Below are 27,506 nucleotides of genomic sequence, written 5' to 3'. Positions count from 1 at the left end.
CTCATTCCTCAGTTTTGTATCAACAAATCATTAATTGGAATATTTTATAACGATTGCTTTAAATATAATAGAATATTTTTTAACCTAAAAATACAAGTTTCGTAACTCAGTAATTTATATGTGAATTGTAAATATTTTAAATACGACCTTAATATCAGTATAACGTGTCTTTTTATTTTGCACGTATAAATATACAAAAATATCACTTCTGCAAAGTTTATGCAATACTGGAAAATATTAACAACACGAAAAGTCATAGGATTCTGTCAAATATTTAATTTTGTTCTTGCTAATTACTTACTGACAAATTCTTCCTTTATATTCGGTTGTAGTGGCAATTCTCAAAATGAGTCGTTGGGAGACTGGTGAAAACATTGAAGAATATTTTTTAACTTGATTTCATGTTACTTTTTAAAGGTTTTCATTTTGGGATTGAGTTGTTCAATCGGCAAAAACGCAGTCATTATCCCACATTTAGATTTATTTGCAATTTATATTTTTTTGGGTGAAACCTTGAAACTTAGAGGCTGTTGAACCTGTTGAGCTGCAATTAAGTATACTCGTTTGGTTTGGATCATAAAGGAAGGTTAATTTTGTGACGTCATTCAAAATCCCATTTCGTGCCAACGCAGGAACTTGTTTGGTTATTTTTGATGGAATTCTAAAGTATGAATATAACATGACAGGGCTAAGAATATCTTAGAATTAAGTAATTTTATTTACTGAGTTTGAACATTTTCATACTTAAAACAATCACATCAAGTCATTTACTTCTTTTTTACCTAATATTTTTTTTTTAAAGTTTCGTTTTTGCTTTTGCAAAGAGATCTTACTTTGTTTAAAAAATCGAAGCTATTCTTATCTCAGAAACACGTGTGAGTATCAAATTATAATTAATATTACCTCATTAAAGCAAAAAATCTAATTTCTAAATGACAACAAACTAAATATAAGGTATTTCGTCTAGTACGACGTACGTAAATATTTCATATATTTTAATTACCATTATTTTATTTTACTTACCTAAAATCAAGAAGTATTGTAAGAAGCGATGTCTAGTTGCACAGGTTAAGTAAAATAACCAAACCATTCATTTAAGTTCCATTGCCTAGCAATTATAATTTTGCAATTAATAACTTGGCACACTTGATGGACAAGCTGCATCTGATGATGATGATACTTTGCAGCCACCGTGATCGCGGGCACACGAGATGATTATCTGGTCAATAAAATAACGTGAGGTGTTCCGTAAAATATTAGCTTTATTTAAATGAATACTCGCGAAGGTCTTAGATCTAATTTTGTAAACTCTCATGACATATAATATAAATGCTTAAATAAGATTCATGAAGTAGATTATTTTTCATCAAAATGTCTTGAAGTTATTAAGTAGGGTCTTTTATTATAGTCCAACTTACGTTGAATTCAATGAAAGTAATAATTCTGATGCAAAATGTTTAATTCTTCCAATTTATACGATTTCCTTTGTGCACGATTATTTAATTAATTGTTCAGCCTATATATAGTGTTACTAAATTTACGTCGGCTAGAGATAATAATTCAAAAGTTCGAGATTAATTTCACAAAAATATGTCGTTATTTTTATGACATATTTTTTATAAAATACAACAAACAACTAAGGTTGTTAGATATAGTTCTGAGATATGAACAACCAGTAACCATATATTATTTATTGAGCCAACTTAATTTAAGTGTATAACAATTTGTGTATATGGTGATGGAACGTCAGGTGCGCGTGCGCATGTTACAAAATCCACCTTATATCCTCAGTAAGAGTTCGACTCATCCAACGAAACACAGACAGTTCCAACGTTTACCATAATTAATCGGCGTCAATACTATTTTAGTTTATATTTATTTATTTTGGTCGTTATATGTATGTTCTGGAAACTTCCAATAAACAGCAATATTTTTAATACTCAGGTTTATAAATATAGAACAAAGTAACTGTATAGTTTGAAATGCAAAATCTAAGTTAACAAGACTCAATTCGAACGTGTGGTCATATAAATTAAAAAGATTAACTAACACCACCTTGGTCCGTTGGGTTTTAGTCCAAGTGATTCACTTTCGTCATACATTTCGCAAACCAAGACTACACACAGACGAAAAAGTACTCCACAAAACTTAGGAAATCCGAAATTAAGTATATGATTTAATCAATATTTACGATAATGGACTTTTTGGTGTTATAATAGAGATGGTTTTAGATTAATTGCCACGAAGGCGAGCAGGCTTTGCAGACTGCGCAAGACACAAGTTCAGTGCTAAGCGATCTTGCGTCGCGCGCGCATTACTGTTTTTTTTTTAATATTTTATATAAAATTTTTCGTTGTGTTGTGTTTGTTTTATGGCTTGAGTGTGTTTTTTCATTAAACATATGTAAGTAATAATATAGTAATACATTTTTTTTTTAAATATTACCTTTATTATATTTATTAAAGAAGAAAAAAGCGAGTAGATTTATTTGAACGCAATTGATTCACATAATTATCATTAAGAAATAATCTTCGTGCTGAGGACGGACAGACCTTCGGTGTAGTTACCACTAGGATGAGATTATAATTTAAATCTTGTTTTTATTAAGCGGAAACATTTTTTTTTCTACTATTCACTTATAAATCACAGTGATACAAAAAAAAAAAAAAACTACACAAATTGCAATAAATTAAATTGACATTTGCATAATTGTATTCGCATTATGTGTTACAATGGTAGTGCTATCATATATATATTAATAAATTATTATTAATGGTGTTAACATTTCTTAAATAATATATTAATTTAAATGTGATTAAATGATCATTAAACTAAAATATATTAAATTTAATAACGCCTAATTGCTCGCCTAGAGGCTAGTTAGTAATTGTGTTACGGGAATCTGATAAAATATTATTTTTCGTAATAAATTTTTGTCGCTTTATTAAAATGTGTTATAAGCAATCTGGCTTAAGGAGTGAGGTTTTAATTTAAGGTTTAGTTTCTTAATAATTTCGCCTGAATACTTTGTCTAAATATATCTTAAGGCTTACTTTTTTAAATTTAGGGAATAGAAAATTACTTATCCACTGCAACTGATGTATTACGGGCTTGTATGTTAGCTATCTTAAAAAATCTCAGAGCATATAAAATCTTGTAGTCGAATATCCGGATACTTACATAACCAAAACCAGGTTAAGGTTACTAATTATTTGGTAAATTACAATAGTTGAAAATCTCGTTAATGACGTCATGAGGCCATTTTGACCGGTATATATCTGTTAGTTACAATATTTAACTATTAAAATGGAATATCTTAGCAATTTAAATGTTAAAATCTAAAAAAAAATTGTCGTAAGACTTGAAAAACTTGTACGTTTATAAATAATATTAAAAACTTATAAATTCATCATTTTATAAAATAAATATTACCATTAGAGAACAGCTATAAGTGAATACAGTTTTTTATAAATAATTTTTTATTTATTACACATAACTACAGTTGTATTAAAATCTACGGGAAAGGGGATTCCTTTGTGTCTAAAGATGATAAAGTATATGCTATATTTCATGATTTTTTGAATTGGATTTTTTTCTAAAGTCTTGTGTTTTATTTATTATTTTTTCTTTAGACTATACTTTAATCCTACTCTAATTTTTCCGATTTAAGAGGTCCTTTTTGAAAATCTACATGACATTTCTATCTTTATGTATGTTTTATTGAAAAGAAATATGTTTGTGAGTAAAATCAGATGGCGTTATACAAAATTCGTTAAGTATTTAACAAGTATTCACAATATATAGCTGGTAAAGTTACAAACTTATTTATCATTTTAATGTCGTTAGATTCATATTAAAACGATGAAAGCCTTTTTAATCCTTTTTTTTTTGTTTACAATGCAAGCTATATTTTTAAATATAATTCATAATGTTTTAATAAATATAATTTTAGACACTTTTGATTCTCACAACTTGATTGCAATAACTTTTAAATGATTGATTGGCATCATTTGTTTGGTGTTCGATAAAAAGATTTAATTATCGATAAACAAGAATAATACAAGGATGTATATATAGTTACTATATTAAGAAGCAAGGTGAGTTTTAAAAGCCTTCGTAATGTTTATAAAAACAGGACACCAACTTCCTGCATCTTTAATTTTTTGACGTCATCGAATCCGTATCTACGTTAAATCGTTAATTATACGATGAAATTAAACCTGATACCTTTTATATATCAATTTCCTGAACATTTAAAAAGAAAATAGTTTCATTATTTTGTATATAACCTTCATTTCGTATATTTTTTAATCATTTATTAATTATTGAAATAAAATCATTGTTTAAATTGTTTTAATTTTGTTCAATATATCGTACATCATTTTAAGTATTAAATTCGTTTCCTTATTATTATAAAAATAAGCAAAGAATATTTTGATAATGTCACAAGGAACAAATCATGTATGGGTTAACCGGTTTTGTACTCTATGAAGCCTTTTTACAGCAAGCAGTGCTTTAAGAATATTATGTAGAATTAATTATCTTACGAATACAGGCGAGAAGTATACAAGCTATAAACAATTTGAGAGAAAAGCTGGAATTTAATGTGTTCATCATTAGAATTATTGCAATCATCTACCTGACTTAGCAGTACGATATTATGTGTCTTTCTTTCTTCTTCTTTCTTGGTCCTATGTCCCCTAGATGGGGCAGAGGGCATCGACAGTACGTCGCCATCTCGTTCGATATTCGATATTATGTGTAGGTAAAAACATTTTTATATACGCCATTGAAAACCTTAGGTTTCTAATAGACATACTTTAAAGTGCAACGGAATCGTTTACTATAATTATAATATAAATAACATTGAAAAACATGGAATTTTTCCATTAAAAAAAAATGGAATTAACACGTTTCACAATGTATGTATATATATACATATATATATGTATATATACGACCTCTCATATATTTATGTGCCTTCTAAATAAATTAAAGTCATAATTTTAAGCCACTTTTTTGTTAAATATCTTATGTATGTATATTTAGAAAATTTTCTGTCTGTCTATCATTTAAAAGAGTCGACTTATGTATAACTAAAGTAACAATTTAAATTCGTAAAATGCACAACATGCCTTACTAAAATAATGTTTTATCAAGATTCTTTACTTGCTAATGTTTTTCAGGCGATATAGTTTATTTTGTATTAAATACTATAAAACTAAGTCCGTCTTATAATACACAGAGTAAACCAGAATACTATGAAACAAGCAAAGGAAAATTCCCAAATGCATTAGCAATAATTTCTTCACCTGCTGACGTCAATCTGAATTCCAACATAACAATTGAGAATTCTGACCTCAAACGTTTTATATGAACAATAAAATATTATAGAGATATTTTATTAAAATTATATGATATCAGTTTCAATAGACTATAATCGATTTAGGTATAGTTTTTACTCGTGACTTCAGTCGCTACTTCTGGAAATTTTGACTTTTAAAAACAATTCATGCATTTTTCATTTCAGTATGCATGTGTGTTCCAACATGTATTTTCTATTGAAAAAATATCTTTTGATAATTAGTACGCATAGAAAAAGTAAAAAAAATGTAATTTTAAAGCGCATACGTTAAATATCTATCCGTCTTTTGATCGGTCTTTTGGTGCTGTTTATACGACCCTTACAATGTTTATATGTGAATATGAACTCTCTATTAATGCTGATTTGATAATGTTATATATATATATATATACATATATAATACATAAAACGCGAATACGAGAAGACGGTAACTTTATGTATTTTTTTTTTTAATTTTCCATTCATCTTGCCACAATTCCTTGACCGCGTGAATGTGCTAGCGGATATGATTATTATTTTACTTTCGCTACACGTTAAGCGTACCTATGTCTTAATTTGATATCATAGTGTGACGCAATAATATTTCTTATTAGGTTACAGACCGGCAAATCAAAATATTTTTGGATACAAAATTAATTTACAAAATCAATTTTCTACTTAACAATTGGTCTTTAATGACTGAACTGGATGGCTATTAGTTTCACAAAATTTTTCATTCAAGTTATTATTATATGATCGGTGCACCAATCACGTTGAAATTAAAGACATGTTCCTGGTTGTGTGTGGCCAAATATTATATATATATATGTTTCAATTAAATATCTTTGTCCATATTTCATACATTAAGGGGTGTCAGCTAGTTTGACACTTTTTTAAAACTTCTGTTAAATATTTAACGAGTATTAAATATACTGTTTTAATATTTGCAACTGCAGGTGAAAAGTATGTAAATACGCATGCATGCAAAATTGAGAAGCTATGAACATTTTCTTTTTTAAAATAAGTCATCCCAGCCATACCCTATCGATATTTCGCTTTATATTATTTTAGTGTACTGATTAAACTAGTTCCTGATTTGTAATAATTGCTTATCTGTCTAGAATATGAAGGATAATAAAAACTCTTTAGTCACTGAAGGTTTGTCGAGCTCATATCACATTCAAGTTGATGTTTCATAATAATGAGTACTTAAGAAAATATCTGTTGACTTGACCTTACTCGGCCTTTAAATGATACCAAGACGAACCAGTTATTAAAAAGATTGTTCAATATATTTAAAAACTAAGATGTTAAAATGTAGTGATTGGTGTCAGCTCATTGAAAGGGGATCATGGAAGACAAAGCTTTCCATACTTATAAGAGTCCATAGTCTAGGAATCTCTAACATTTTTTATTAAGTCCATAAGTTAACATTGAAGAAGAGATAAAGGTCGCGCTGAATGCCGCGAGACGTAAGAGGACTTATTACGCGTGATGACAAAGTTACAATTAAACGTAATTGCAAAAAAATATATCACCATTAAAAATCTAACATTCGGAATTCAAAATTATTATATTCAAAATACATTTTTAAGTACACACGTCAAACAGCGTAAGTTGGTAAAATCACATGCCTCTTATTAGATTCCATTTGGTCTCCATTGATAAATAAATATGACAAATCTGAAACCAAGTGTTGGACGATAACTATTTATACCAACAATGTCTGAGACATCGTATTGTAATTGACGTCTTCATGCAAACTTCTTGTTTTTGATGGGCTGAGATGATAAATTCGACAATATAATGTTTCATCTAATATACAGTATGTTATAAGACTCGTAGAGACCGATTAGTATATTTTAAATTCAATGTACTTTGTAATTCTTAAAGTGGTATAGGTTATTATATAATGTGATGCTTGTTTCAGCTTAAACAATTCCACTCACTTTTCTCTATGGCGAAATATTTTTGAGGTAATAATTTATATTATTGTCACAACATTGCCTATTCAATATTTATATCCAGTGTTGAAAAGAGAAATAAAATTAAAAACGTCTAACGCCGACTTTCAGTTATATTGTGAATTATAAAAATATAACTTCAATCTTTTTTTTTTAAATAAACAAAATGTTATTGTAAACAAGTAGGTTAGACTAAGCGCTTAGTGTAAATCCAATTCTATCAAAGATATTTTTCTTACCTTATATTTTCTTTACTTCTAATAAATCTTGACAGACGTTTGTATTTATAAATATTAAGTTTATTTTCAATATTTCAGGAAATCTAAAAGCAATAAGAACGTTTATTTAATTTATTAATTTGATAATCGTTAGTTAACTTCATAAACAAAACAAACATATAAATTAACGTTAAAATTAAAACGTCAATTAAATTACACATTGTTTAACACAAAACTATGTTTATATAGCTGTTTGTAAGTCTCCCTAAATATGAATTAGTAAGTAAGGATTTTGTCTGTTTATTTTATGTTTGAATTTTATTGTTATGAGACCGATTAAATAAATACCTTTTATTAAATAATTTAAATGTCAAATATATTAATACTAATACATCATCGAAATACATCTAACAAGAAACTTTAAAATGTCACAAAATGAATATACAAATCACCTTTTTCTTACTAGGTGACGGTTTTTCTTAAATAATCTCTGAAAATTATACATTTTTCGTGCATAACTTAAAAATATAACGAAGAAAATATCTTAAAAGGCTTATATTGAGAATTGTGATTTTTTTATAAAAAAATTTAAATATTTAATATCAACGGAGATTAATGAATTATCGATTTATATTTGAATACTCCAAATAGAATTAGTTTAAAGTGTTTGAAATTATTAACACTAATTACATACCCTGACTGCACGTGTTTCAGTGTACAGCTATGTATACAGATAAATAGTATAATGATCCTGTTCTATATGTTTATTTATCTGAAATATGAAGATATATTTATGCAGCGGCATTTTAGCGTTACTTAAAGTATTAATACTGATTTTATACTAAGATTTCACACGGCCCGTCAAAATTTTCGTTAGCTGTATATCACGTATTCTAAACCCACATTGGAAATTGAATAGCATCTTATTTTAATTTAAATGAAACTAATATTTTTCGGATATACTAGGCGTGCTTTGTTTTCTGTTAAAACTACATAATCCCGACGTTTCGGTTACTTTTCAGCAACTGTGATCACGGGCAGACGTGATGTGAATGTCTGTCAGTTTGTCCTGTTCACGTGTCGGTTACATAAAACAAAACTATGGTGTTTATAAATTGAACTATTTTATGAACATTCTATAAATAAGTCAAATGTTAGAAACCTTTGAACATTTTTTTTTTATTTATTTTTATATTAAAATTATAAAATATTAACATATCATTACGTTCCATTCTAAAATGTCAAAATTATTAATATGAATTGGTACATTAAATAAGCATTTATTTTACAATCCAGAAATAGACTCGTATATATTAAAAAATTAGTAGCAAATTGTTTGAAAAACTTGCATCCATAAATTTTTGAAGGATATATTTCCTACAATTACATGAAGAATCTGTTTCCTGGTCAATACATAATAAATTATTGGGGACATATTGCAGGTAGCTATAAATTTTAATTTAATTTTCGAGTAATATGATGTAAAGACATCGTCCCATATTATATGAATTCTATATTTTTACATAACTAGACGTAGACTCGATAATTTTTTTTTTCAGTTTCATAACTATGAATTCAAGATTGTTAACATTTTATAACGGTTCAATTAGTTCAAAATTTCTATGGTGTTTCTAAATTTATTAAAATTCATCAAGTACCAATTAATATACTATATATAATTAATATTTCAAAAAATAACTTCAAAGCAATTTTAAGAGATTCTTTAAAAATATAATTACGTATTCGCATGTGGTTGGAATAAACAATTCGTACATGTATTTGTATCTTCCAAACCGTTAAGGTTATATATTTTATTTTTAGAACGAGAAGCATCGCCAGCGAGAGAATAACATAATTATACACACCACGATTTTATTTTATTACATTATTAAAATATCAGTACAAAAAAAACAACCACTTTATCGTTTAACAACCGAATGTTAATCTATTATAAGGATGTGAAAATAATAAGGAAGGTGAATTGACACTCAAAATGGCACGTATTAAAATTTAGTATTTAATAAATTCTTTACATGCTTCAAGTGATTTTAGGAGACAAAAAACTGTGAAGGTCAGTTTTTTGCCATTATAAGATTATTTAGCTTAAGAGACTGAAGGCGGATAGGTGGTCATATTTTTAACATATGTACATAAAAAAAACAATTCTCTTACGATGATTATTTATTGAACGGTTTTTATACTTGAGCGTGTTTTTCTATATAAGATTTTTTCTTATAAAACGTTAATTAAAAAATATTGAAGGTATAGTTATATAATGACGTGATTTTCACTGACTGACTATCATGTTAATATGTATATATCATCTTAAAATTATCCTCGGGACGACGGGTTTTTTCAAAAATGGTTTTATTTTTATGATAAAAGAGTAAAAAATATATACATATTTGATCATAATTCTAAAAGTCTCAAAGACTATTAAATGACTGACAAAATACTTTAGTAATAAAAAGTATATAAACCTTTTATAAATAATAAAAAAAAAACTGTAGTAACTTAATTACCACGTTGTACATTATTTCGTTTGTTGCCCTTTTTGTCTTCTTACCGTACTTGTTAAGGTGCTTAACGTTTTGCTAGTAACAGAAAAGCCTAAGGTTTCTTTTCAATAAACTATTTAAAAATGTTTAAGTTAATTTGTATTTAATGCAATTAATTTTCTTACAATCATTATTTTTTTCTATCAAGCGAATGTTTTCATTATCATCATCAGTAATATAGATTAGCAAAAACTTGTATATAAACATCACGTTTGTATGAAGATTGCCACAATTACAATATTATTATACTTATAATAAATTAAAAGATATTTCTTTTTATTATTCGCATTTGAGATACTTTAATAGTTTAAATAAACTTTGAGTCTGGGATTTTTTTTATCAATTTTATACACACGAGTGCACATAATTCGCCCGCAGTTTATTTGTTTATGATTAAAAATTGTATATCTTTATTTTTAGCCACTGAAAATTCTATTAAGAAAATTACTAGAATTATGTGTTTTTGTGTGATTGTTTAAGCAGTAAACTAAGTCGTTGTTATTTCATGGAATTACTCAAAGAATGAAGTAACGTGTGTCGGTTTTATGACTTTTTACCAGAATAAAAGCTAAATCATAATGAGATCTAAGATTTTCGCGAGTATTCATTTAAATGAAACTAGTATTATTCGGATATACTACGCGGATTTTATTATTTAAAAACTACATAATCCCGACGTTTCGGTTACTTTGCAGCAACCGTGATCACGGGCAGACGAGGTGTGAATGTCTGAAGTAAATCCGAATAATACTAGTTTCATTTAAAAGCTAAATCATCTCTCGCATTATGTATGACACTTGGTCACCACACAGTTAAACCCGACAGTTATAGATGATTTTGTATTTGTTTATAACTATAAAATTAAACTATGTTTTTTAAATTACGCGTATTTTATATACATATATTATTTTACATTTTACCCGACGTTTCATTTACTTTACAACAGACGAGATAAAAAAACACCATTTTCTATCTTATTTTATAAGATTTAAGTCGTTAAAGTTTGCTTATAATTAAATTAAATATGTTTTTATAATTAATAAGAATTAAAAATCATTTATATCACTTATTCAACCGACTCGTTATGAGTTGACTTATTGAGACCTTTATAATGTTTATGATCTACGTATATATTCAAAAACAACACTTATATTCTGTGTTATATAAATTTAAATATAAATTTGAAAACGTGAAAAAAGGACTTATTTTCAATATTCCTCTTCATAAACGAACAGGATCGGAAAAGGACTAAAGAAGTGAAAATTATTTAATGTGTCCGTATAGATCGATATTACTTAACAAAATTTAAGTAATGCCGTTTACAGCTAAGAATTTTGCAAAGTTTTTATGACAGCTAATAAAATTCAAGATTTTACTTATAACAAGGATATAACAAAATTTATTATAAAATTATATCAAGACAAACATAGTACTATGAGTCTGAATGAATTAAATCGTCTAAGAATTGTGTTAATTTTTATTTACATAAAATTACACACATAGCTATATAAAAATGAAACATAATGATATGTTATTTGTATGAATAATTAGTTTGTGTTAAAAGCGCCCTTACACGTGGTTTACTTTTCAAACAAAATAACCGGAAACATTGTAAATTAATAATATATATTATGTAATATTTTACGTTGTAAATTTTAAAATGTAATGGGAACCGAATGCTGTTTTAGAATGGAAACGGAACATATTCTATTAAAAAACGTACATAAAATATAAACAATAGCTCTGTTGTCAATCTTTCATATTATTACGTAATACTACGAGCATCTGCTTAGTAGAGTTATGTTTGCTCTTCACACACTCAATATATTTTATACTCTTACTTAGTATAGTATACTTTGATGAAAATAGTGATTTTATATGACATATTGTGCTTTTATTATTAGTTAAAAAATATCTATGTTCTAAATACAGATTTAACATACTGTTAATTTTTGATATTATATTATTAAAAATCTTAATGTAAATAAAATAAAATAATGTAAAACTAAATATAGTGTGCATGATAATTGTTTGAGAATTATGTTGTTTCGTGATTCTCTTTAAATAATAAAATTAAACAAAATTGTACTTAAATGCGCAGACGCAAGTGGCTCGCATGACATGGATATTGGTATATTTAGCTATTCCTACATGTTCAAGGAAGCATGTCAGGCGCAACCGTGTAAGGCTTTTAAAGGTTATCAAGCGGTTAATTTCAACCAATAATTAACCTTCAGGCAGCATTGTTATTTGTTTATAATGATTTTCTTACCGGACATATTTTTATTTTATAGAAATCAAAAAATAAAATATATAACAGTCCAAAGGAAAATCTTCGAAAACCGACAAAGTTCATATTACAGTTTTATTAATAAATATTATAGCATGGCATTCATCAGATTTAGAAGACAATATTTTATTGTACCATTAAATTCAATTTGAAACATTATTTCACAATATTGGAAATAAATATTCAATTTCAATGGAAACCTTCATACGGCCTTGGACAGAGCAAACATGAGAAAACATTCTTAGAAAAATATGAATAGTGTTAAGTGCTAAAGGCAACTAGTTTGGAATTCTAACATAGTGAGTCATTAGCGAAAACCAGAAGCTCTTATATTCCAGGTGGTAAACAGTGCTTACAAAAATTTATTTGAAACGGCGGTTTTTTTTGGTTTTCATATTATGGAGTATTCTTGTTATCCTTTGTGGAAATTATTTATAACATCAATACTCAAAGGTATGGGTTATCGTCTTAAAATTGATGCGAGTTTTATTATAATTGTTAATCAAAATACAACAGACCACAGTTTTGAAACTGTAATCCAAGCGATCGAGCAATGTTCCGTCTTTTCTGGTCCGGTTCTGAATGTTAAGAAATAAAAGCAACGAATATTGGCAGCAGATATGGTCGCAACAAAATTATATTCGAAAATATCGCACATATAACATTTTATAATGACCATGTGGTACCGTTTTTGGGCAATGTCAAAAACCTTGGACTAACTATTTATAAAAAAAAACTCCTGCAAGTCCCAAGTCAGCAAAACATAATTTATCTATCAGAAATTTTAAATGTTTGAGGACTAAAATTATTCTCACCTTTTGCGTACTGTTACATATTCCCAATGCACCCTTTTCTGCTGACTCTATACCTTATTCCTGCCTCATCAGCACCTCTTCTCCTTGCCCCCTCTCAGCCATCCATCACACATTTCAGTCTCAATCCATCATCCATAAAAAACGGTCGTGTCTACTTTCCATACTAAATCTTTTTTTTAAAAACCCTTCGACCCCGAGGCTCATAACATTTGGTGGCAGCGTAAAGGGATTCAAAGAGTCCCCGGAAACGTCTCTCCTTTATTTAAAGTGTTAAATTCGGTGGAAAAGTGACAATTGTGAAAAGAATTATCATACAGATATATATATATCTATAAATAAACTTTTTCCATATCCTGGCAATTTAAATTACAAAACAGTGAATAAAATTGAATATTTGCCATATAAAATATATTCAATTCATCAACATCAACGCCCAGAGAAACAGCTCCGATCTTTATTGCGAGAAGAATTCAAGAAACATGATCCTGCCCGTTATCGCTCTGTAAGTGGAAGCCTTATGTCTTGGTCATTGCCTCAATATTATACTCTATTATTTTTTTGAACTTTCACATTAGTGATTTGTCTGTTTGTATGGTGTTTATATTGTACTTTATACTGTCTATTTGTGTTTTATATTACATTTGGACTATTTTATTATTATTTTTGTTATATTGTAAAATATTTTTCTGTGTTTGGGGTGATTAAAAATGGCTGAAAGTAGATCACAAAGTCCCAAAAATGAAAGACCAGAAATAGCTGTAACCGACACCGAGGACGATAGAGAAGGTCTCTGTCCGCCTCCTTCAGGACCATCAACCAGGTCCACGTCCAAAAGGAAAACACCAGTAGCTAAACCAGAATTAGAGCTCTCAATCTTATTAAAATTCGTTAAGCCCTATGATGGCCGAAGAGATACATTAAACTCATTTATAATTAATTGTAATAATGCTTATGAATTGGCATCCGAAACCCAAAAAGATATTCTTTTCAAATATATACTATGTCAATTACAAGGAAAAGCCGAAACCGCCTGTTCCATTAAAGAATTCACCAACTGGCAACAACTAAAAGAATTTCTTAAGACACAGTTTAGTGTCCGTAAACATTATGCTCACCTATTGACCGAGTTACAAGAATGCAAACAAAAATTAAATGAACCAGTTAGTCAATATGCTTTAAGAGTAGAAACTTGCCTTTCATCGTTGCTCACAGAAATTTCAATCTCACACGGAAATAAAAGCCGTGAAATGATAGGTCGCACAGCAGCAATGGAGGAATTAGCCCTTCATCATTTTCAAATGGGATTAATACCGCGTATTTCAAATATAGTGCGATGTAAATCAGTCAAAACTTTAAATGAAGCAATAAATGCAGCGATCAGCGAAGAGAAAATTCAACAATCTCTTAATAAAAATATTAATTACAATACAAACGATAACATCCGTGTAAATAAACCTTATAACTTTAAATCAAATTTTCAAAACAATCGTAGAATCCCAAATGAACAATATGTTCCGAACCTAAACCCAACTACTTCAAATTTTAATCGCCAGCAAAGTTCAAATGATTCCAAAAACATAATCTGTAGATACTGCAAGACTCCCGGGCATACCCTGGAACAATGCCGCAAACGCGTATTCAATAACCAACGGTTCAGAAACCTCCATCAAAACCAAAATGTAAGAATTCCCATTCAAACTATGCCCAATATAAATTTTATGACCGAAGAAACTAATGATGAACAGTCTATTGAAAACCTTAATGATGAAAAGGGTTACGATACTGTTGACATTTTACCAAAAAACGAGTAAAAGTCTCGTCCCTGTGCCGAACGGGACTGCCCAAGCCAAAAATCGGCACCCCAAAATCTAAACCGATTCCGCTACATGGCAATCGGAGTATCAATTCACCACTGGCATCGTTACATGATTCGCCAGTCTCCACTGTATCCGTGCAGCGACAGCAAAGTCTTCGTCTGCCAAAGTCCACTGTATCCGTGCAGCAACAGCAAAGTGTTCGTCTGCCAAAGTCCGCTGTATCCGTTTCTCATAATGAAACAAAAATCTTTGAAATCACAACAGATCCGACCAAAGTACTACTTCCTCATGTTATTATCAATTCGTCAATTTCTGAAATTCCATTAATTTTGCTAATAGATTCTGGCTCAGCAATTAGTTTAATTAAATCCTGTTGTATTCAGAAACCTGTAAAATTAACAAAAGAACAAATAGATTTGAAAGGGATTGAACCCGACAAAAGTTCTACAAAAACTTGTGGCCATTTTCCCTTAAAATTATATTTATCCGATTCCTTAAAAAAATGTGTGAGTCATAAATTTCATGTTATAAATAAAATACATTTACCTTACGATGGAATCATTGGGACCGATATGCTCAATTCATTCGGTTGCAACATTAATTATACAACGAATAAACTCCAAATAAACGGAACTCAAATACCGATGTATTTTAATGAACCAATCTATACTATTCCTGCTAGATCCGAAATGATCATAGAATGCTCTGTTTCAAACCCTGAAGTGAAAGAAGGGCTCATATTAGACCAAAACCAATTCAAAGACATCCTCATAGCTAACTGTTTAGTGAGAGTAAAAGGTAACAATAGGGTTAATATATCCGTTGTCAATGTATCCGAATCTCCTAAATCACTTTGTTCCAATATATTCCTTACCCTAATTTCGACTGACTCCGACAGTATTACAGAAAATAAATCCCCTGAATATTCTATTAATACCGTACAATCCTATGACTCGCTTTCGCGCACCCAAGAAGTTCTAAATCAATTAAGAACCTCACATTTAAATAACGAAGAAGCCAATGCTCTCCACAACATTTGCTCGAATTACTCAGATATCTTTTATTTGCCTGGAGATCCCCTATCTTTTACCAGGACTCTGGAACACGAAATCAATACAACGAACAACGAGCCAATACATGTTAAGTCCTACCGTTTTCCTGAATGCCACAAAAAAGAAGTTCAGAACCAAGTTAACAAAATGTTAAAAGACGGGATCATAAAACCTTCTATGTCCCCGTGGTCTGCTCCCATTTGGGTTGTTCCAAAGAAGCTAGATGCTTCTGGACAACGGAAGTGGAGAGTTGTAATCGATTATAGACGCCTCAACGATGTTACAATTGGTGATTCATACCCAATACCTAACATTAACGAAATATTAGATCAGCTTGGTAAATCCAAATATTTCTCAACTCTCGACCTAGCATCTGGATTTCATCAGATTAAAATGACATCAAAAGACGCAGCAAAAACAGCATTTAATGTTCCTCAAGGACATTTCGAATTTCAACGGATGCCCTTTGGTTTAAAAAACGCACCTTCTACATTCCAAAGACTAATGAACACAGTGCTCACAGGACTCCAAGGTACCAGATGTTTTGTTTATTTAGATGACATAGTAAATATTCTTATGACCTCAATTCACATATTAAAAATCTTGAGTTAATATTTAATCGTCTCAGACAACACAATCTCAAACTTCAGCCTGACAAATGCGAGTTTCTTAGAAAAGAAGTTTCTTATCTTGGTCATCTTATTACTGATAAAGGTGTGAAACCTGACCCTGAAAAAGTCAAAGCTGTATCCCGTTTTCCAATTCCAAAATGTCCTAAAGATGTCAAATCATTCCTAGGCCTCATGTCGTATTACAGAAAATTTATTCCCGATTTTTCACAAACAGCGAAACCCTTAACAACTCTTTTAAAGAAAGATATTCCCTTTATTTGGCATAATGAACACCAACTAGCTTTTGAAAACCTAAAAGCACGTCTTATTTCACCCCTCTTCTCATATACCCAGATTTTACAAAACAATTTACCCTTACATGTGATGCTTCTAATTATGCTATCAGCGCAATCCTTTCTCAAGGAGATCTGAATAAAGAACAACCAATAGCTTATGCCTCTCGAACTCTTAACAAAAACGAAATTAATTACAACACTACTGAAAAAGAATTATTAGCTATTTTATTTGGATGTAAGACCTTTCGACCTTACCTTTATGGTCATAAATTCATAATAATTACAGACCACAGACCTTTAAAATGGTTATTCAACCATAAAGATCCAGGAAGTAAACTACAACGGTGGCGCTTAAAGTTAGAAGAATTCGATTATGACATTCAATACCGCAAAGGCAAATTAAACTCTGCCGCAGATGCCCTTTCGAGATATCCCGTGAATCCTATATATCCAGAAAATAACGCAAACCCTGAACAACAGCAGCAAAATCCAAATTCACCCGACATCATGGATGAATTACAAAGTCTTTTAATGTCCCCACCTTCAGCTGTTGAAAATCTTCTTAACCCTGAAATGGAACAAGAAGTTTTAGACTATTTTAGTTCCATCAATAACGATACACCTGTCAACGTCGAACCCAATCCACAGCCTTCAACTAGCAGACAAAATCCTGAAACTTTACCTGTATCAACGAATCGTAGCTCTCAACAATCTTTACCTTCTAAAAATCTACATTTATCTAACGAAAACTTACCTTTACCCGCTGACTCTAATCCCAAGACAATTCAATCCACTGAAAACCAGGATAAATCGCCTGACAATGACTATAGTAATTTCCTTAAATCCCCTACAAGAACATATAATACCACGATTACAGAACACAATGAAAGTCTGCTAAAATGTACACAAAATTTAATAATAATACCAACTTCAATAGACTTAGACGAATCCATGCCCTATGTTCAAGAAATACTTGATAATTGCCCCGAAAATACTCGCGACGAATTCTTGAAACTAGAAAGAGACTTATTCACCACACTACCTCTTACAGTCGAAAATAAACACTATCTCTTCTTATTTACTAAAGTACATCACTTTGACAATTTTTCTTATCCAGATATATACAGATCCTTAAAATTCACCCGCGACCAAATACTAATGACTTACCCAACAATAAACGACGTCAGCATATCCGACTTTAAAAACGCATTCGACAAACATTCTTTTGTAAAAATATTTAATATGTTAGGCTACTTATTCGACGGAACTAACATTAAAATCCATATTTACCATGACAACATAATTTATCCTTCCCCTAGTGAGATCCCAAAAATCCTTAAAGAAAATCATGACCTTCCTATCGCAGGTCATTTAGGTAACCTTAGAATGTATAACCGTATACGTGAACGATTTTATTGGAAAAATATGAGAAATGATGTTGAAAATTATATCCGTAAATGTCAGTCATGCCAAGCTAATAAAGCCCTACGTCGAATAAACCGAGCGCCTATGATAATAACATCAACCTCAACAACTCCTTTCGAAAAACTCTCAATTGACATCGTAGGTCCATTACCCGAATCTGGAACTGCTCGACTCAAATTTATTGTTACAATGCAAGACGACCTTACTAAATATTCCTTAGCATATCCTATCCGCTGTAATACTGCAGAAGAATCCAGTGAATGTCTCGTACACTTCATATCTATGTTTGGTATTCCTAAACATATACTCACAGATCAAGGAACCAATTTCACAGCGGAACTATTTAAGAAGACATGTGAATTCCTTAAAATTAAACAGTTGTGGTCGTCGCCGTATCATCCGCAAACCCAAGGCGCCTTAGAAAGGTCACACTCTACCCTAAAAGAATATCTAAAAACATACGTCAACGAAAATCAAGACAATTGGCCTCGTTATGTATACACCGCGATGTTAGCATACAATACCTCAATTCATTCCACAACACATTATTCTCCTTATGAATTATTATTTGGACATAAACCTCGAATTCCAGACTCCCTATATGACGACAACTCTGCGGTAACTTATCCCGAATATGTTAAAATGCTTCAACACAGAATGAAACACTCTCGTGAAAAAGCCCTTGAATTTATACACAAATCTAAAGCAAGGTCCAAAAGTTATTACGATTCTCATAGTCGTCCTGCCACTTTCAAAGTGGGTGATTACGTCATGTTAAAAAATCATCTCAGGCTGCGAAAAGCCTTATCACCTTTGTGGAAAGGCCCATACAAAGTGGTCAAAATACACGGGAATCACACTTTATCATTATTAATAAATAGACGACATGTAAAACATCATTACGATGAAGTCAAACACGTTGATATTCAAATATAATCTTCTACTTAAAATATTACCTTTTTATCTTATTTAAGTATAGACTAAGTTATATTCAATAACTATTATTGCGAATAAATAATTTTAATGTATCTCTTATTACAGCATTCTGGCCCAAGGCTATTGTCAAGAGTATGTACACGAAATCAACTCGAGTCCTGGAATATATTTTGATCAAATCGGTGAACTTAAAATTAATATAGGTCATTTAGACATTGTAACCCCGATAGACATTTCTCATATTGAACCACACATTAAAAACATTAATTCCATTTTAAATACAACTCGTCACTTGTGTAAACAATTTCTAAGCGAAACTTCCAATAATAATTTGGAATGTAATAATGTTCTTGAACCCCTTACAATTAGATACAATGATATGGTTTCCGAGTATTCCTCTATAACCCATTTAATAAGTAGTAAAAGAGTTAAACGAGCCTGGGTAGGAGGCATCGGAACCTTGGCAAAAACAATTTTTGGGACTTTAGATGAAAACGATGCTATTAAATATGATAATGCCATTCGAAACATCCAAGACAACGAAAAGAGAATAGCATCTTTAATTAAGCAAAATATATTAATTACTACTTCTTCCTTAAGTGAATTTAATGATACTCTACATAAAATTAAGCTTAATCAAATTGTACTCAATGAAGCTATCAACAAATTCTCTATTTCTCTAAATAATATAACTACTCTTTCAAACATTTACGATATAGAAAATAATATTCATTCTATCCTCAATAGCTTAGAAGCATCGATACTTACCTTATCATTCCAAATACAAGACATAACAAATGCAATTATTCTCACCAGCAAAAACATTCTTCATCCATCAATTCTGCGTCCATCGCAATTATACCAAGAACTTGTTGATAACTACAGGTACTTACGCGTAGATTATAAATTACCTGTAAGCTTAACGTTGAGCCAAATTCATGTATTAATGAATATTTCTAATGTAGTTTGTTATGGTTTAGATAATAAAATTATGTTTGTTTTAAGATTACCTTTAGTTTCCCCTAAGGAATATAATCTATATCATACAATTGCTTTGCCTACTCCTTATAAGAATGTTAACCCAAATTCCTTTAGTTTTATAATACCTAATACAAAATATATAGCAATGACCAAGGATAAGTTAGAATACTGCAACTTAGAATCACTCAAGGAATGCAAAGCGATAAATCACCGTGAATTCATCTGTGATGTGATGACTGTATACCCTACAAGTGCAAATCCCAGTTGCGAAAGTGAAATAATGTCCAAAGTCGTTAATTTCCTACCAAAACAGTGTAAAACGCAATTTATTTACGGAAATATTGACCTGTGGAAACCGCTCTCAAACAATAATTGGATTTTTGTGCAGTCGCAAACTAATAAACTTTATCTAGAATGCCAAGATAAAAATATAATTGAACTAAGTATTATGGGAACAGGTATTGTAAACGTCCCTATCAATTGTGTGGCATATTGTAAGTCTACTAAATTGATACCCAAATTTAATAATTTTGTAATTAATGTAACCTCCATAAAATCCGATTTTAATATAATTAATGACTCTTGCTGTATTCCAGACAAATTTAAGTTTAAGATAAAGAAAGAGTCTCCTATTGAATTAAATAACTTTGACCTTGATATCTTTACTAAAGAATCGAGATCTGAATTAAACTCAATTTCATCTGAGGCAGATAAAATTTTAGACCAACATCCTATAATTCAATATGAGACTCATTATTCTATTTTGTTAATAATTATAATTTGTATCATTCTTTTATTTTGTATTCTTAAACTTTATCTTTATATTAAATCGAGTGGCCGTTTTCCTTTCAATTTTCCACGTCCTTCCATGCCCGCTCCAGTAGACTCATCAGCCTCACCAGCAGAAATACCTATCCCTGAAACAATCTCTTTTACCAGAAACAATGATAGTCGTTCTGAATCTAGAGATATCCCAGCTCCTTCGTTAAGAAGAAATATATAACTCTCCTTCTCTTTTCCCTAAACATCGTATTTCAACCCCGATGTTTAGTCTTCCCCGGGGAGCTGTTACATATTCCCAATGCACCCTTTTCTGCTGACTCTATACCTTATTCCTGCCTCATCAGCACCTCTTCTCCTTGCCCCCTCTCAGCCATCCATCACACATTTCAGTCTCAATCCATCATCCATAAAAAACGGTCGTGTCTACTTTCCATACTAAATCTTTTTTTTAAAAACCCTTCGACCCCGAGGCTCATAACAGTACCATTGCTGTTTTTGAACTGAGGTAACAACTTTTCACCGCGTACTTTTTTTAGCTCCGTAACTATCTTTGCTGGAATTGGCATGTACGTATTTCTCTATATAATGTCCTTATAATCTTATCATTTTCCTATTTATTTAATAAAATCCATCCTTGGTCATCTAGCAACAACGTTAAGCATATTTCTATGACAATTAAAGCACTCAATGCTTCTTTCTTCCAAAAATCCTTTACTGTCCTTTCAGTGTGGTTATGGAACTATTTTGCTAGTTATGAAAAAACAGTCTTTCTACTGCTAATTTTAAATGAAAATTAACTCTCCCCTGCGATATGATTTTAAATATAATTAATATGTGAATTAGCACCTATCACCAACTTACTCCCTTTTCTTTATATCCGTAATCGGCCATCGTATTTTAAACGAAAAGAAAATTTTAGGCTATACGTTTTATGCTATACGTTTCAGATATAAAAAATGGCATTATGAATAAGATTTCCATTTCATATGATACAAAGTGCAGGGATAACTACTTTAAAATGTTAAAATATATCTATTAACTAGAATCTCAATGACCAATGATTAAGTACTTTGACATTTATGTTATGTGTCCATAATAATGATGTTAGTTTTAACATTTTTTATGGATAACTTATTATAATAAGTGACCTAGGCGACTATTGATTACATTATTCAAAAGTTTTGACGTCTATTTTTGTGACGTGCTAATTCATATCTAAATATATATAAATGCCGTCCAAATAAAATGTTTCGTATAATAAACATCTTCAATACGGCTTATACTAATAAGGCACCTACTTAAAAAGTGTATTAATTTTATTCTAAGGTGTGCATTTTTATTAAAACTACCACAGGCCTTATGGGTCTGCTGAGTGAGTAAGCATATATTTAATTTATACCATTTTTAAGAGGTTCTTCTTCATGTACCGTGGCGTTGAAAAAAGATATTTAGAATAACATATGTATATGTATTTAATGTTCAGGGAGTCAAAATATAGGCATAATGGACTTTACGATAACATGAAATACAAAGTGGGGAAATCAAATTAGGCAACACAAGCTAAACGAGCTACATAAAATACCTTTGTACGATTTACGTTAGAGACAGGATATATATAATTTATCTTACATTCCGTAACAAAAACTATCGATTAAAAATCGCTTTAGAGTTGAGTAAACATGGTTTACATTGGAAAAATTCTGATCAAAATATAAAATGTAAATTGATTAACTTTAATGGTGACAAGATCAAAGGAATGAAACCTATGTAAAGATGATACGGAAAATTAAAATTATTAAACATTAATATTTTTGAATATTTCGCAAAACTATAGTTCAATTATGTCTATATTGTATGTATGTTTGTACCAAGGTACATTATTCCTAAGAATGTTAAGAAATTTTTGCTGATAGTCGAATAATATTATAACACTAGGATAATTTATTTAAAAGTCTAAAAAATGTACATATGTATATTAAATACATATATAGCAGCGGACGTGTACTACCGATTCAAAATATGTTTGGTGTAATAAAAGTAATCTCGATGAGTCCATATGTTAATTATATATTAATGTTACTAGTAAATAAGGTTATCGTTTTTGGATGTAATGCCAAGTTATTAATGAAGAATCGATTCGGTGCTTATTTAACCTAAAACCCTGACACGTTTTCGGAACCTTGTTATGCCCAAATAAATAAGAGACGTACGAAATTATTGACCATCCTTATTTGGCCTAAAACGCCTTTAATAGTGTACTCCTATTGGCCGTTTGAAATTACATTAAATCGGTTTTTATATGCCAAAACAGGTATGATGTAGTGGAAATGACTTTGAATTAAGAACAAAATTGTCCGTTTTAGACTTAAATATAGTACATATTTTAATTTTAACACGTTTTAGTTTAATTTGTTCACCAATTTACTGACACTCGATTATCAAAAGTCAATAAACCATTAAGGGCCAGAAGGTAATTAACAAGACTAGAACATTCTTCTACATTATGAGATCTGGGACTTTCGCGAGTATTCATTTAATGGAACTAACATTGTTCGGATTACTATGCGTATTTTATTATTTTAAAAAACTATAGTACCCGTGACCACGATTGCTGCAAAGTAACCGAAACGTCGGGAGTATGGAGTTCTTTAAAATAATAAAATACGCGTAGTAATCCGAAAAATATTAGTTTCATTTTTCTACACAACTCAATGATAGGCACTGGTTATAATAAAACTGAAAAAATATTTAAAAACTTGGATTATATTAAACATTACTTTCTCGTTTAAATACAATTATTTTCAATAATTATCCGACGAATATTATAATATAATCCAATTACGTACAATATATATTACATGTATATATATTATAACGACTTATAATATATATACATATAATATGTTGTACGTAAAAACTTTATATATTTTTTTTCCATATGATGTTATGTTTTCATTAATGACATAAATTATGAGACCAGACACAATTATGAGAAAATCTGCTCAAGTTTATCATGTATAATAACTTTAAAACCGGTTTGGAATAATTTGATAATATTCCCCTTGCTTCCGTCATAAACACGTTTACGTCATGACTTGTTTATCAGAGGAATCCTTTTCGGTTTTTCTAACATCATCATTTTATACAAAAAAATTAATAGAACTTACACAGATATGTTAGTACTGACGTCACGCGGTAATTGCCAAACTATGTTACGGTTAAAATACAACATACCTATACGATGCTGTATGTTTAAAGCTACATAAATTAACAGTGCATAATATTTAATAATCTTATTGTTCTGACTCCCTGATATTATAGATATAGATAATATCAGGAAGATAACTGGATTTTGAGTGTGCCTCAATCCGCATGAATATCGGAATACGCTCTAGATGTTTAAACTGTGGAAAAACAACATGTACGGTAACCAACCGGCAGCGAAACTTACTGTCTGTCTGTGTTACTTACATTTATACAAAACATAACTGTTAGACAAGGAAATATTCGGAATTCCGAGATTGATTAATAGAAAAAAATACATTCATCGTAAATCTTTCGACATTTGAATAGGTTGCGGATTAACTCCATATAATGTTCATATAAGGTTATTAAAGTCGTTAAGAGATTTTTAATGAAACAACAAATCAGTCCATAGTTATATTCTTTCAAAATTTTCCATTCACATCACATATTTTCTATTTATATGTCATTGAAACCTGACACCTTAATATACTACTCTTGGCCTTCCATTAGGAAATTAGTATTTTTTTTTGTTTCCATGCAAATGTTTTCTGAGATAATTACCATAAAAACAATTTGAATATTAATTTATTAAATGGATATCTTCTGATATTCTTAAACTATATATGTATAAGTAAAATGTATAAAATGTAGATAAAATAGTTTGTTTACGGGAATAATTTTATGATCTTAAAAAACGAACTAATGATCATTCTGACTATATAAATATAGGTGAAGTTGGGACTTTGACAAGTTTATGTACTTCGAAAATTTAGTACTGATATAAATAAGAATTTAGAAGTTTAATTTTCATTACAGAGCTATAGTTATATTTATGATAGTAATAAAATAGCAGTTATATATTAATTAACACAATACTCTAATAGCGATAACGTTTAGTTTTGTGTAGAATGAAGTAATACTTGTATCTGATGACTGTATAATGGTTTTTATGTTTGAAAATTTGGCACATGATGAGAGCTTTTTGTCTGCTAGAATGACTCATCTATAGACACACAAGATATCAAATTTATTTTTAGAATATGCATGAATTTAAAAATAACCTATAACCGTCCTTGCCACATAGATGACGATGTTATTACAGCAAAACATCAAATTAATGTAGACATTTAAATATACAAAACAATACGAAGCCAAAGGTGATATGTCAAGTACAAATATGAAATAGAATTGCCCATTGTCAATCTTATGTTTATGAATATGTTTTGTCACCAAAATGAAGCATCCAAGCTTGGTTTGCACAAAGGAATCCGAAGTTTTAATAAGAAGTAAAGAATACTTATTTATATATATATATATTTCAGAATCATGACAGCCTACGACAATGAAGGTGCGGACATAAACATGGAAGATGTGGGTCCAGATAGCGTGACTATCAGTACAATAGAAGAGGATTTGACCGCCAGAAGAAACCGAATGCTGAAACCTCAAAAGTCCACAGTAGCTTCACGAAGACAGCAAGCGGTGTGTGTTAGAAGAGCCCACAAGAAGTATGGACCCAGAAATAACCCAAATATCATCCTTGATGGGTTAAATATGACGGTACCGAAAGGTGCAATGTAAGTTGATTTTTGTTATTGTTATTCTGTTTTTGTTTTGAAATTTATTTAGGTTTATTACAACGGGTTGCAAAATTATATTTTATGATTTGATTTATTCTGTTTTATTAGTGCTAGACCATTGCAGTCGAGACTTATTTTACTGGAAACTATTTTATTTAATTTTCTATACACTTATAAAAAAGAAGAACTTAAGGTTTAAATTTATTTTTAGAGTTGCGAGTTTTCACTCCTTGAAATTAAGTTAAATGAAATTAATATATTTTTATTTCATCAGATACGGCCTTCTTGGTGCTTCAGGGTGTGGAAAAACTACACTGTTGTCATGTATAGTTGGAAGGCGGAGATTAAATTCCGGGGAGATCTGGGTTTTAGGTGGGAGACCCGGTGGACCCGGTAGCGGGGTACCGGGACCCAGAATTGGATACATGCCTCAGGTACTGCTTTCTGTGATTATTTAATATTAACAAAATTTAGAAAAGGTATCGATAACGCTGAAATATGTAGTTAAAAATGCTAGTCTGTTTGAATATCCCTTACTCTATAATATAAGATAGATGGCAAAAAAAATACGTTTCATTTCTGAAATGATAGTTGTTAAATTAATATTAAAAATCATAACATTAAAAAAAATTGTTTAAAGTCATCACCAGATAAATATCTATCAAGCATAACAACAGGCTTTATACATAAAATAAGAAAGACTCTATCAATGATAACATCTTAATCTTAACCGCAAGGGTGCTCTATAAAGGAGCCTTTTCAGCCCACCAATAAAACTCTATTTATAAGGCCCTTCATGGCCTTTGAAAAGAAATCGTTTGAAATCCTCGAAATTTAAGCGATATTTATTTTTCGGTTGCACGCTTACTCGGTTATTTGGTGCTGATAGTGTGCCAGTCTCTGAATCTTATTACTGTATCAATGATATAAATATTTTTAGAAAACCTTACCTTTCGTATTTCGATATAAAAATTTCCATGCCTATTGTATTTTATATGATATGACTTATGATGTTTCACACAATATTTTAAGTATGAATATTTTTTTAATAGTTTTAATATTCCTAAAACATGTTTGCCGGTGTTATATTTTATTTGGATATAGTAATACGAGATCTCGTATCGTAAGATACAAGAGAGTAATTAATGAATTTCTGATTTTTGTATTGCATACATTAGACGTGATGTTGTATAATTTGCACGTTTAACACAGTTTTTAGTTAAGAAATCAGTGAATATAAAGTGAATGATTATTTTAAGATATAAATAATTACGATAGCAAAATAGAAATACTAGTTATAATGATGGAAAGCCTTGAGTTCAATCATATATTTTTATTTTAAATCCATCTGCTACTTGTTAACTAATCTCTTCCATAGTCTACGTTCAACAGTTCACTTGCACGTCGGAATATATTGTTTGATTCATGTTTATAACGTTACAATCATTGTAAGGGTTACACAATCATAACCTCTTAAGTATCCTAAAATTTGATTTGATTTCCAACCTAATTCCTGACTGATTTATTTATATATATTACTTATATCTTTTATACTAATTATTCGTGAAAGACGTTTAAACTGACAGTATA

General features: G+C 30.0%; 1 protein-coding gene across 1 annotated transcript in view; it reads left to right on the top strand.

The window, feature by feature from the left end:
* Positions 1-2,264: 2,264 nt before the first annotated feature.
* Positions 2,265-27,506, top strand: part of LOC116774814 (ABC transporter G family member 20) — a 41,343-nt gene continuing 16,101 nt past the window's right edge. The window contains exons 1-3 of the mRNA XM_032667578.2: positions 2,265-2,403; positions 25,659-25,913; positions 26,191-26,350. Coding sequence (XP_032523469.1) covers positions 25,663-25,913; positions 26,191-26,350 — 411 coding nt within the window. The 5' untranslated portion in view covers positions 2,265-2,403; positions 25,659-25,662. The remainder of the gene's footprint in view (positions 2,404-25,658; positions 25,914-26,190; positions 26,351-27,506) is intronic.

This window comes from Danaus plexippus, chromosome 23, assembly GCF_018135715.1.
Source record: "Danaus plexippus chromosome 23, MEX_DaPlex, whole genome shotgun sequence".
Lineage (NCBI taxonomy): Eukaryota > Metazoa > Arthropoda > Insecta > Lepidoptera > Nymphalidae > Danaus > Danaus plexippus.
Note: the sequence above shows the minus strand (reverse complement) of the source record. Positions and strands in the feature narration are given on the sequence as shown.